Source organism: Poeciliopsis prolifica, unplaced genomic scaffold (genome assembly GCF_027474105.1).
Source record: "Poeciliopsis prolifica strain line A6 unplaced genomic scaffold, Auburn_PproV2 SCAFFOLD061, whole genome shotgun sequence".
Classification (NCBI taxonomy): Eukaryota; Metazoa; Chordata; class Actinopteri; order Cyprinodontiformes; family Poeciliidae; genus Poeciliopsis; species Poeciliopsis prolifica.
This window is the reverse complement of record NW_026562436.1, coordinates 1,596,262-1,608,629: the sequence shown is the minus strand read 5'-3', so window position 1 is coordinate 1,608,629 and position 12,368 is coordinate 1,596,262. Positions and strand designations below refer to the sequence as shown.

The 12,368-nt window shown below is 43.2% G+C and overlaps 1 protein-coding gene across 1 annotated transcript in view; it reads right to left on the bottom strand.

Moving 5' to 3' along the window:
- Positions 1–1,942: 1,942 nt before the first annotated feature.
- The window catches only part of LOC129379852 (unconventional myosin-XVIIIb-like), a 41,557-nt gene continuing 31,131 nt past the window's right edge, over positions 1,943–12,368 (bottom strand). Inside the window, exons 41-44 of the mRNA XM_055060773.1 lie at positions 9,451–9,584; positions 9,313–9,354; positions 6,616–6,753; positions 1,943–5,533 (exon numbers count right to left, since the gene is read on the bottom strand). Of these exons, the coding sequence (XP_054916748.1) occupies positions 4,597–5,533; positions 6,616–6,753; positions 9,313–9,354; positions 9,451–9,584 (1,251 nt within the window). The 3' untranslated portion in view covers positions 1,943–4,596. The remainder of the gene's footprint in view (positions 5,534–6,615; positions 6,754–9,312; positions 9,355–9,450; positions 9,585–12,368) is intronic.

The following is a 12,368-nucleotide window of genomic DNA, read 5'->3' as shown; positions in this document are numbered from 1 at the left end:
CAAACGATGATTTCTGTCTATCCATAAGCTCTACGCAGCATGTACATTCACTTCTCTACATGTCAGAAATCCTGAAAAACCTCTTGGGATAAATAGGTCAAGACTCTTGGCCAATCAGCAAACTCAGCTGTAGGACTCCCTGCGTCACTTGGAGGTGCTGAAGTAGGCCACAAGCTGCATTTGTAAAACCTTTTAAACAAGAACAAGCTCCAAATGCTCAAAATGTCGCAGGAATAACCCAAGTGTGCATTAAAGCACTAGGAGGTGAAAACATTTCATCAAATAATTACTGTAAAGCAGGATGGAAAAGGACACAACATGCTCTCCAGTTTATCCATGAGCTCTGTGCTTACAGATTGACTGTAAGAGTGAATAAATATAGTGAATAAATACGTGCAGTCTAAGACTTTCATCTCTTGGAGCTGCTGCTGGAGTTCTTCAATATGTTTCACTATTAACCCCACTGTGCAGCGCTGCGCCTTTAATCTTTGAAACTCAGGCACTGATGGGAAAGAATCTTTAGACGTCAGCAGAAATGCAACTAAATCATCAATGAAAAATGAAAGTTCAGTTGTCTACAACATACGATGAAGTGACTCCATAAACATTAATATGTGGTTATAACACAAAGCTCACCGTCATTATGCAGAGGACAATATGAACAGTTAGCTCTTCGTTATTCACCATGACTCTAAGCCAATACATTTTCTCCTGCGTAACATTGTTCTGTATTAAGCTAACACTAGCGTGTTTATTCAGTCTTTTGATACGACTCTTTGATGGCACAGCATGCAACATGTTTTAACACTGTTGGAATTACAGAAAAAAAGTTGCTCCTCTATTATCTTTTGCAGGAGTTCCCTTTCATACGGTTCCAGCTGTCTGGATTTCAGCAGTCCGTCTCCAACCAGAGCCAGAGTAGATCACATCACACACAATAAATGTTCCTGGAACAGCTACCGGGTTCTGAGATAGCTGGAGTCTTTTAGTTATTGGTGTTGGTGCATTCTGGCGGAGCAGTGTGAGAGAGAAAGAGTCCACACACAGCAACCGCAACATTGTGTTGGTGGAACATGACCCTGAGCAGACACAAGCACAGGCAAGCAGGTTCTTCAAGCTGAGAGCAAAATTGGACAACACTTCACACTAACCAGGCACTCGCAGAGGAGTGTTCTCCAATGAACCCACTGCACCAAGACACACACTGGCACTCAACAAGGAATTATTTCTGCACATTACAATCAAGCTAATACTCCATCATTCTGGTTCATATTCAGAAAGAAGGACAAGCAGCTGAGTGGAAATATGAGTGGATCTTTGACATTTTAGCAAACACAGTTTGATCAGCAGCCAATCAATCATTAAGAAAACAGAACATCACAACTTACACTTTAACTTGTTGCAACTGAATTTCCCCACCGTGGGACTGAAAAGGATTTTATTCTATTCTATAAGACCACAGAGGCAGTTTTTTACAATTAAAAAAAAACGTTCAATTTGAGTCATATTAATGATCCATCAGACCTCTGACTTCAATTTGTTAATTCACTTATTCCTAGATTTTTGTTTTTGGTGGAAACTCCAAATTATTTGCAGGAAAGTTGCCTACTCACTGATTTTTTTTGTGTTGAGTATATCTAGAATATTTGACATAAAAGGCAGTTTGGCTTTCTGTTACCTGGTGTTTGTAAAGCACCAGCTAACAGGTAATTGGGCAGCATACAAAAGGATGATTAGCAGCTCTAAGACCCTCCTCCTGGCTCTGATTGGTTGTTTTTAACCGGGAGCGGTGCCTTTCTGAGGACCACAACAGGAACCCTGGGAGGAGCACATTTTGCATATGTGTAAGAACATCTTTCCTGAGTAAAACAGGATTTTAAAAACACGAAAAAGATCAATAACACGGACTCAAAATAAGAAATGCACATGGACACAACTCAAAAATCATTCATTCATTTTTAATCATATACAAACAGAACATATTTGAAAATACAGAGTGCTTTTCCAGTGGCTTTAATATCTGGAGGAGTCCAAAGCATCAGCGTTGACTTCCAAAGCTTTTCATTCAGCATCCTGTGGTCTGCAAGTCTCTTTGAAGCTCACAGCTGGAAGCTAACACACAAGGAGGCTGATGGGATATTAAAAAAAAAAAAAAAAGCGTAAAAGAACATGATGGTCAGACCAGAAAGGTTGATGTGAAAGCAGGGTGTGATATGATGTTGAGCTGCAGATACAAGCCCGGGCCCGGATCCATCCACCACCTGAGAACCTCTCCTCGTGTTGAGCCGGGACTGGAAACGAAAAGGCATCTTTAATTCTGCCTGAGTCATGCTACACCGACCCCCAGCAGGAGCCGCTCATTTGGGAGAAAATGACGTTGTTATTTTGTTCTGTTTTATGTGATTAATGGCCGTGGCTGATGGTGGCTGCGCAGCGCTGCCAAAATAATCATGGCTGCGTTTCCCTGATAATGATCACATTTTTCTCCTCAAAGCTGTGTTCTGAACACATTTATAGAATTCTTCAGGCAAAAAAATTAATGATAATAAAAGTGCATGGATATGCTGGATTTGAAAAAAATTTAATGAAACAATCTGCAAAAAAAGTTTTGTTTTTGGTTCTATTTCTAAATTGAATTTTAAGCCTTGAAATAAAAGCCAACCAGAGTTTATTATATGACATAACTTTACAGTATGTTCCCACAAGCTGAGTTTGTTACAAAAGTGCGCAACATTTTTCAATATTCTGTCAATAAAACATAACTTCCAAATTATGTTTCCATTAAATAAATTAAATTAAAATCACACATATATATTTTATTGATATATTTGTATGCGCAGTACATCCTTAAAAGTCCTGCTACTGATAATAATTTGATGCTGATATTTTAAAAGAGATTAAATATGTCTTCATTTGTAAAACCAAAAACAAAGTATAACTTCACCAGATGCTCAACATTGCTCATTTTAGTTGATTTATTTTGTGTTATTTTTCATCTTGGAGTCCTGATCAACTTTATTCTCCTAATATTATAGCCTTATTCTGGTAATGCAAAAGCTTTATACTCGTATTATTTTGACTTTATTGTATTATGATTGTATTCTTGTAAAATGATGTTTTTTAGTGTCGAGTTGGCCTACACTACACAATGAGTGAATTGGTGAAAATAAATCACAATGTTACACATATAAAATCTTCATAAATCAAAAAATGTGGTTAATCAATAAAACCCATTAACAAATGGTCTCAGGTGGTACTCAACTATAAGCTAAATTGAGGGTTTCGATTAGACGTGAGATTTTGATATAATTCCTGTGAATGAGTGTGGAATTCAGAGGAACTTCAATATTTTACAGAAATAGAAGTGAATATTTAGCACACAGTGATAAGCTGTGGGATCAGTAACAGCCAAAGCTGGCGGCTCATTTGTTGATAAGGGACCTGCCTGTTTTAAGTCATGAAGAAATAAAATGCTGCACTGGTGTGACTGCAGCTGTGATCCCTCCGCTGGATTTCTCAATCAGCTTAAGATGCTTTTGGGAAATATGGCCCAGATATTGAAGTCATTTGATGCATGAATAACTTGATGTGTGAATGAAATCGTTCCCTCAGTCGCCACTCCAGGGTTTGCCCCGGAAACCTGCGAAGCCTGGCAGCGGGGAAAGTCCACCAGCGGCCCGCCACGTTTCTGAGTTAAATGTTCAAAGTTCTAAACAATTCCAGAGGTTCACTGGCATCGTAATTTGGAAATATTAGCGTGTGAGGCCAACAGGCGGATGCGGAGGCAGTCCCAAAAAAAAACAACAACCCAGAAACTGGGCCTCATCCGTCTATTCTGTCTGCAACTCTAGAAATGTGCAAAATTAAGTTATAAAAATACATCTGCATAATGAGATTTATTTTTAAAAAAAAATCTAATGTTGAGATGCTTTTTTATGGCCGCATTGAGAAACTTTTTTCACATCACACAAGTCACATGATCAACAGCTGAATGTTACCACTGGTGGACATCCAGCTAACCGGAACCCAGCAGGAAGTAGCAGGAGGTGATGCTGAATCTGGCTCCACTACAGCTCACAGAATCACAGTTTATAAAAAGTTGTGTATCAGTTATGAATCCATAACTCTTTTGTAAAATCACAGATTACAATTTCCCCAAAGCTATTTCCAAGTAGGCGGGGCCTATCGCTCCAAAACCTCAATAAGACGCTGACATCTCTCTGATTGGCTGACAGATGATGAGTGTTAGCAATATGGCTGTATTATGAATATATCTCATGTAACTGTTTACATCCATTGCTGCCATAATTTTTCAATAACTTATCATGGGAACAAGTTCATTCACATGTGATTTGAAATGAATTTTTATTTAATGGAAACACTACACTTGCAAAGTTGTGTTTCTTAAACATGAGCAGAATATAGACAAAGATTGTAGTGGAAATGCAGTTAATGTTCCTGGTGTATAAAAATAAAATGAACAAACAATGCTCAGCCTGGTGGGGGAGGAAGTACAGCCTGGTGGCCCGCCAGGCTTATGATCCACTGAGGGAAACCCGGCGCTCCATTTCCTGTCTACATCTCACCTGGCCTGCATCAATCGACTTCCTTCCTCAGGTACTTCTTCATGACTGAAGCCACGTCTCCCCCTTCGCTCCCCTCCGCCTCCAGCCTCTGTCCCTGCGGTCGCTCCAGCCTCCGCCGCGGCCCGCTGCCCTGGGAGCTTCCCCCAGACCCGCCTGAACTGGACGACTCCGTCTCAGAGCTCTTCCTGCTGCGTGTGGACGGGGGCAGCTCTCCGAAGTGGACGCTCAGCGCCCTCCTGGTGCCTTTGATGGAGCTGGCCAGGCTGCTGGTGGACTGGGCCCTGCGGATGGCGGGCAGGATGTCTGAGGCAGCGTCGTCGTCGCCAGTCAGACGCCGGTTCTGGAAGACCATAGGTTCCGACCCCAGGGACCCCTCGCCTCCGTCTGCAGCAGTCGCGACGCTCTCCAGCATGCACCGCCGCAGCGGCTGAGGGGAGCGCTGGAAGGGAGCGGCCGCCGAGCGCAGGGGCTCGTCCTGGTCCTCCTCAGGGATGGACAGGGACGGAGGAGGATGGCGGGCGGCAAGGGAAGAAGACAGAGAGGAGAGGCGAGGCAGGGACGGGAGCGAGGAGGCAGAGCCGCTCGAGTTGAACCGAGGGAGCTTTTCCGAGTCGGTGACGGAGCGAGAGCTGGCGGCGCGCGGCAGCAGAGGAGACGGCGGTTTCAGGATGCCAGGGCCAGGCCGGAGCTCCTGGACGTCCGCCGGACTGAGGGAAAGAGCCGAGGCCCTCCGCCTGAGAGTGGAGGCTCCGGTGGTTTGGTAAATGGGAAGGGACACAGTGCTGCCAGCCCCGTCTGCCACCTCTGTGCTCGCCCTGCGTTTCCGGAGTCCGTCCAGCAGCTCGGACAGCGCCGAGGAGGACGGAGCCCGGCTGAGATGTCTGGCACCTCCACCGCCACCAACAAGGCCGGCCTCAGAGCCCTCATCATCAGGGTCCAAACAAGAACTGCAGATGGATAACAGAAAGACGTCTATTACAGTTCCTGATCATACCACTATCACATTTATTAGTATTGTAGACAGAGTTCAGTCCAGTTTTTCTTTTTATTCAGTCTTTGAGCTGCTGACTTTAGCTGATCCCAGTGTTCTGTTTTTTTTTTTCATTTGAATTTAGATTGATTTGAGCAGCATTCACTCCTCCTGGACCAGCACACATCAGCATGTGGACAAGTCATTGTCCACATGCTGCTTCATGTCCACATGCCAAGAAGTTATGGATTCGGCACAAAGTTGTCTTCTCAATGGACGATGACCCTCAGCAGATAGCAGTGTTATGTTGAATGTCTATCCAGACATTCAACATCATTTTAAAGCACAATGAAGTGACTATGTCACCTCTTTAAAGAATGCTGTATATATCAAAAGAAGATTTACTTTGTAATTTAAAAGTTTGAAACTGGGGTCCTGCGTCTTTAAGAATCTCCAGCCGTTTCTGAAACTCCGCCTTCAGGAAGTGATCACAAAGTGGCTCCTCTAGCAACCCTTGAGCAATGTTTTTACCAGAGTTGCTGGTAAAAATGGTAATGAGCTCAGCAGTTGTGTCGTTCCACCAGGTGTTTGCTAATTGCTGCCGGCTAGTCTAAAGGAGCGGATTGGGGGAGGTTGTGGGAGGCGGCTGCTTTGTGAGGCAGTAGCTTGGTGACTGCAGCAGAAAACAGGAGCTGTGACTCGAAGGCAGAGCTCAGTCCAATCAGGTGTTTCACACACCTCCATGGTTGCCATGGAGATTAAAGGATTTCTCAAACATGCATGAAAGAATCAAAGCAACAGTCAAGATGTTTTGGACAAGGGAACAAACAACATTACATAACGTGATGTAAAGTTAAAAGAATATCAATTTCACATAATACTGTCCCTTTAAATAAACATCTTAAAAAATAATTAGAATTATACTAACAGATTGTTAAACTGTAAAACAAAAACCAAAGTGATACTATGTAAACTTAGGAGGTTGAATTCTTTTGTTGTTATGAGTTTCTTTAATTGATATAAAAGAAACGTGGATTTATGGATGTTGTGAACTCTCACCGGAAGCTGTAGGTGCTCATGGTGTCTGTGACAGACTGACGGCCATCTTGGCTGCTGTAGGGAGAGCCGCCCCTACGGGAGCGAATGCCCTCTCCGACGTCCTTTGAGCAAACAGAGCCGATGCTGGACACAGAGTCACTGCAGGGGGGAAGAACACACGGGCTGACCGTTTGCTTCTGCAGCCAGCAGCAGCAGCAGCAGAAGCAACAGCAGCTGCAGCAACAGCAGCAGCTGCGGCAGTCGCTCATGCAAGCACCTTATGAACATGGCAACTCAACAACCACAAGCCAGGGTGGATTTACAGCTGCACTACGTTTATGAATTTAATTGAAAGTATAAATGAAAACAATCTCATCTTGGATTATGTTCTGGTTGCACAAAGCTATTAAAGTATTTGCCCACCTTACAGATTCTTTCTGCCACACTGAACCGAGATGATCTGAGTCAGTTCAATCACAACTCGTATCATTCAGACGTTACTGTACCGGCAGCAGCTTGGCCTTATGGGAAAACCTAATTTGCCCCTGAACCGAAAAATTGTTTAGAATCAGAATCAGAATTCTTTATACTATCATTGTGCATGAATACAGCACATCAAAATTTAGAAAATAGTAACTCTCAAAGAAACCTAACTGGAGTGTTAAGAATAAATAAATAAATAAATAAACAAGCAAATAAATAAATATTACATCACTTTGGGGGCTTTAGGTCCAGTCTTCTTTGCAGTTTTATTTTTAAGAGCTTCAGACATGTTGGACAGTCAGTTCAAGGTCATGTAGGATTTAAGTCCAGGCTTTGACTAAACCAGACTTTCAGTATGTAGTTTTCCTTTTTCTTTTCTTTTTTTTTTTGGGTGGGAGAAGGGGCGAGGCAGGTTAAGCCTTTTGTGGGTGTTTGCTCAGTCGATTTCATATTGTGGAGTCATGAACTCTGACCTTTACTGAGGCAGCTGAGGATTCAGATGCTCTTGGTTTTTTGTGATCTGCTGTGTTGCAGGTCACTGTCAGCACCCGGGAATAATGAGTGGATAATAACTCACTGACGCTACGATATGCAAGAGTCTCAAAGCTTTAGACATGACTTTGATATTGAATTTCTTTAGTTGAAGGTGTGAACTCTCACCTACCTCACAGGTGTGACGTTCAAAAGCCTTTTTTCTTTAAAAAACAATAAAATCATGATCTGAAAACTGCCTTTTGCATTTACTAGTGTTATCTGTGTCTGATATTAGCAGGTCTGATGGTCTGAAACACTGAAGTCCAGCATAAACAAAAGACGTCGGTAAGGAGGCAAATGCTTCACAGCAACATTGTTTCATGTTGATCCTGAAATGTCCACCAGCAGCATATCATAATTTAAACATGACGGCTAATTTACGGCTATCATAAACACTTTTACAGCTGCGACGCTGCAGCAGCACATGCAGTCGTTTTAGTTGACTTTGCTTGAAGGATAATTCTTTGTACTTGGATTTGCTTCACAAAGTTCAAGTTTTGTGTTGGTAATACAGACTGTTCTCACCAATGTCATGTTACAGGACCAGATCACACACACAATGAGCTAAACAGATTTGTTATTTGTAACTTAAAAATGGAAAGTGAAACCTTTTTGCCACTGATTCCTCTATACATTTCCAAATTTAGACTTCGTCCTGGTTAGCATCCTGGTACCCGGACCACATCAACATTTCTAATGATTAACGTGTTACATATGGAGGACGACAACTTTTTGTCTTTTGACTAAAAGTATTCTAATTGAAATGTGTTAAAAGCTAAATTCCTACAGAGTCGCAACAAGACAGCTAACATGCTAATGTTAGCCTAGCACTTCAAATTGATGCCTTGAAAAAGTTGTCAGCAAGAGGAAAACATAACTTGATAAAAACGGTAAATGGATGCCTGGAGTCTGTTATATGTTTAGAAACAAAAGCAAAATATATGTAAAAAGATCAACAAAGCAGATGAGGAACAACAGCAGTGGTGAGTGAATTAGCTGCTTGTTGTTTTACTGAATTTAAAGTTTTTATTTTTTTATTTAAAAACTTGCAAGGTAAACAGCAGATATGATTTTTGGGAAACAAGAACTTCCCCGGTTCTTAGGAAAACTGGATAAGCATGTTCAGTATGCATACTGAGCGTGCCATTACACGCTACAATAATAGCACTACAAGGTCAAAAAAGAAAAAAGTATCGACTTAATGATAATATTAATCAATTAAATGGACAAAATGATGCAACAGATTCATCTTAATTTGTTGTGACTCAACATGTTCGTCTTGGAGAATACAAACCTAAACCCAAACAGGTTTTGAACAGTCTGAGCTCAACCATCAGGTAGTGTTTGATGTTACCATTTCAACAAAGGTGAGCAAAAGAGTTTGGATTTTGGTTTCAGGACCAGAAGATCAGAAGATCAGAATCCTGAATCCGAAGTTCAAAGCGGAGCCTGAAACTGAAGGCTCCTCTGCCTGAAGCGTCAAGCAGCTTTGTTGAGGACAATGTTACGATCAGTGCTGGAACTTAAACCCAAGACAAACTGGAAAATCAAGAATTATCCCAAAATAGGCTATATTCTTTTTTCAAAGATATAACCAATTCCAAAAGCACTCTCTATGGTGAAATGTTATGAAGTCACATGAACAAACCCCTGAAGCACAGCCGCACACTACCACCTCAAACACACTCATGGGTTCCTTACAGGTCTTTTTTTCGAGTGAAGGACTCCACTGCAGTTTGAACGCTGGATTTAGAAGCACAGTGGTTAAAGATCTGGCATAAACACATGGACGGAATGATCTAATCGGAGAGTTTCCCCCCAGGCGTTGAGTCCAACTACCTTTCGGTCTCACTCTCGTCGCTCGATTCCACTTCCTCCAGGGCGGCCTGCAGATCGACGATGCGGCGGATCGAAGTCTCCAGGTCGGCCTGTAACGTCTGTCGCACGGCGGAGAGCTCCTCCACCTGCATCTCCTGTAAGCAAATCAGATCAGAGGATGTTTGAAGACGCGGGAGGGTAAAGTGACACTCCCCTTTGGGTTGACCTTGAACCGCTCACCGCCTGCTCTTGCCCGCACAGACCCTGGGCTTCCAATCTGCCACGGCGATTGCTTTCAGCAGAGCTCTCATAACCTCATCAGTCAAAGCCCTGAACGTCAGTTTTCTCAAACACACACACATAATCCTGACTGTGCTCTGCCTGGTTTATCTAAAAAATTGTTACACACTCTCACTGACACTGGGGAAAACAAGTGTGATTGATTAATTCATCTTCCATTTTTTTTCCTCTTCCATTTTGTTCCTCTCTTATCCCTTCTCACACACACACACACGTCTACACACACAAACATGAGACCCTTCACATGGGCAAACGCCTCAAAGCTTTCAAAGTTATTGGCTTTGTTGGCTTTGAGGAGATGGGTGTGGGCGCAGCCGGTTGTCATAGAGACACACGAGCGCGCGCGTGTGTGTGTGTGTGTGTGTGTGTGTGTGTGTGTGTGTGTGTGTGTGTGTGTCCATAACCTTGAAGAGACAATGAGAGTTAATCACAGTCGCAGAGAGAGAAAGCAGGATGAGGGAGAGATGACGCCGAAGAACGGCGCTGGGTAAGTAGGAGGAGGATGAATGTGTATGGATGTTTATTCATGAAACGTGTGTGTGTGTGTGTGTGTGTGTGTGTGTGTGTGTGTGTGTGGTGTGTGTGGTGTGTGTGTGTGTGTGTGTGGGTGTGTGTGTGTGTGTGTGTGGGTGTGTGTGGGTGTGTGTGTGTTGGTGTGTGTGTGTGTGTGTGTGTGTGTGTGTGTGTGTGTGTGTGTGTGTGTGTGTGTGTGTGTGTGTGAGTGCAAGGCCAGTTGGTAGGTTCTTAAAGGGCAACTCCGTGCATGTGAATAGCTTTGAGCTAATAACTGAATAATTGTTGTTCCCTCAGAGGTCACGGAGGAATCTGCTGAGAGTGAGAAGCAGAAGCTGAGGGTAGCTGGCGTTCGGCAGAATGTTAGGTAGGCTGCAGGCCAGTCCAACAAACGCCATCCTCCACTCTGACTGTAGTGATGCTCTGACTAGAATATGCGCAAAGTTGAATTTTCACATATTCTGGAGTTGGATTGGAAAGACCGTCGCATTTTAGCAGAATTATGACGTGCATCTGGACATAAACGATGGCTAAAAATAATAATTATGAAAATTCTGAACCTACGAGAGAAACATGTCAGTGAAGGGCTTCACATCACAACCCCACCACTCTTGGCTCTGACTGACCTTTGCCATCACTTGTGTTTTCTTCCCATTAGCTTCCTTCATCTTGTTATGATGTGGCGATGTTAAAAACGTCTATGTATTTCATTAGTGCTAGTATTAATTAGAGGGTGACATGAGTTTAAAGTCAGCCCCACTTTACTCTGATACCCCTGTATAAAATCCAGCACAACCATCGCAGTCTATTTACATCTGATTCCTAACAGAACAACAGTTCAATGAATCTGAACTGAAATATGACACAGAAAGCAGGAAAGGCTTCGTGTTCCTCAGCTGAGGGTTGGGACCGACACAGAGCCTCTGGGCAACACTGAAGATTGGAAGCGTTTTAATAAATCACAAAATTTGAACCAGCGAGAAAATCTGCAATCGATGCAGCCAAGCTAACAAAAAGTCACTGGCATGTACAGCTTTAGGTTTAGGAGTCAGAACACCTTCAGAGTTATCTTCTGTTTCAAAAGAAAACAAGTTTGGTGCATTTATGGGCGTTCTTGTTTACACACACATCTAAAATGTCGCAGGGAATCTTCCCAGTGACACTACAAGACTGATATACTTGAAATGGAGTAAAAAGGAAGCGCTCGAGTGACTTCGTAGACACTCTGTGCAATCAGTGCAGCTATGATCACGCTCTCAGTAATGACAATTATGTTTTCCAAATGTCCCAGATAATAGAGCAGCTGCTGTGTTTGTTAATGAGAACAGCGGAGCTGCCGCTGCCTCCGAGGTGTGCTTCACTTGCAGTCATCGCCTGGAGGAAGCGCGTCCTGCCAGGCTGCTTGTAACGGCTCTACCTCACAGCCCGGATGGAGCGCTGTCGGGTCGGGGCTCGGGTTTTCAGCAGCTCATGTGATGCCCAGGTGTCACTGATCAGTCCAGACGGTCCGGGTCCTCTGGGAGGAGGAAAATCCTCCAGGGCTGAAGATGATGCGGGATTAAAAGACAAGACTAGAAAACAGGCAGGATTTTGATCTCTGCATCCATTTCCCTTGAATTCAGTATAATCAAAATATTAGGTTGGAATTAAATATTCATGTTTAACCTCCAAAGAGGAGATAATACAAGCTTTTACCATAATACAAGCTAGTGCCTAATCCCACTCCTTGTTCTGCGGCAGTAATCGTGTTTGATACAGGCGACGTGGCTCTCTGTCGCTGTCTGGACACTGGCAGTGTGTTTGGATGTTGATTGGGGAAAAGTTGAGATGATGCCGTGAATCTGCTACAGATGACCCTGAGCTAACACCCTAACAGTTAGAAAACAGCAACCATCTCCACTGAACCAAATGATCATGCTATCATATAGTCCTTATTGGAAATTGCATTAAACTGAACAGGTTCAGTCGTTTTTGCTATCTGCCCTGTATGCACAGGGCAGATAGCGTTCTGTGGATGTGAGCTTTGACACCTGCAGAGTTCTTCATCCTGCACCGTAAACTCAAACGGTAAACTTCATGGGCATAACCCAAACTTTCGGAGTGTTTCCAAAAAGTTTCACTCTGCG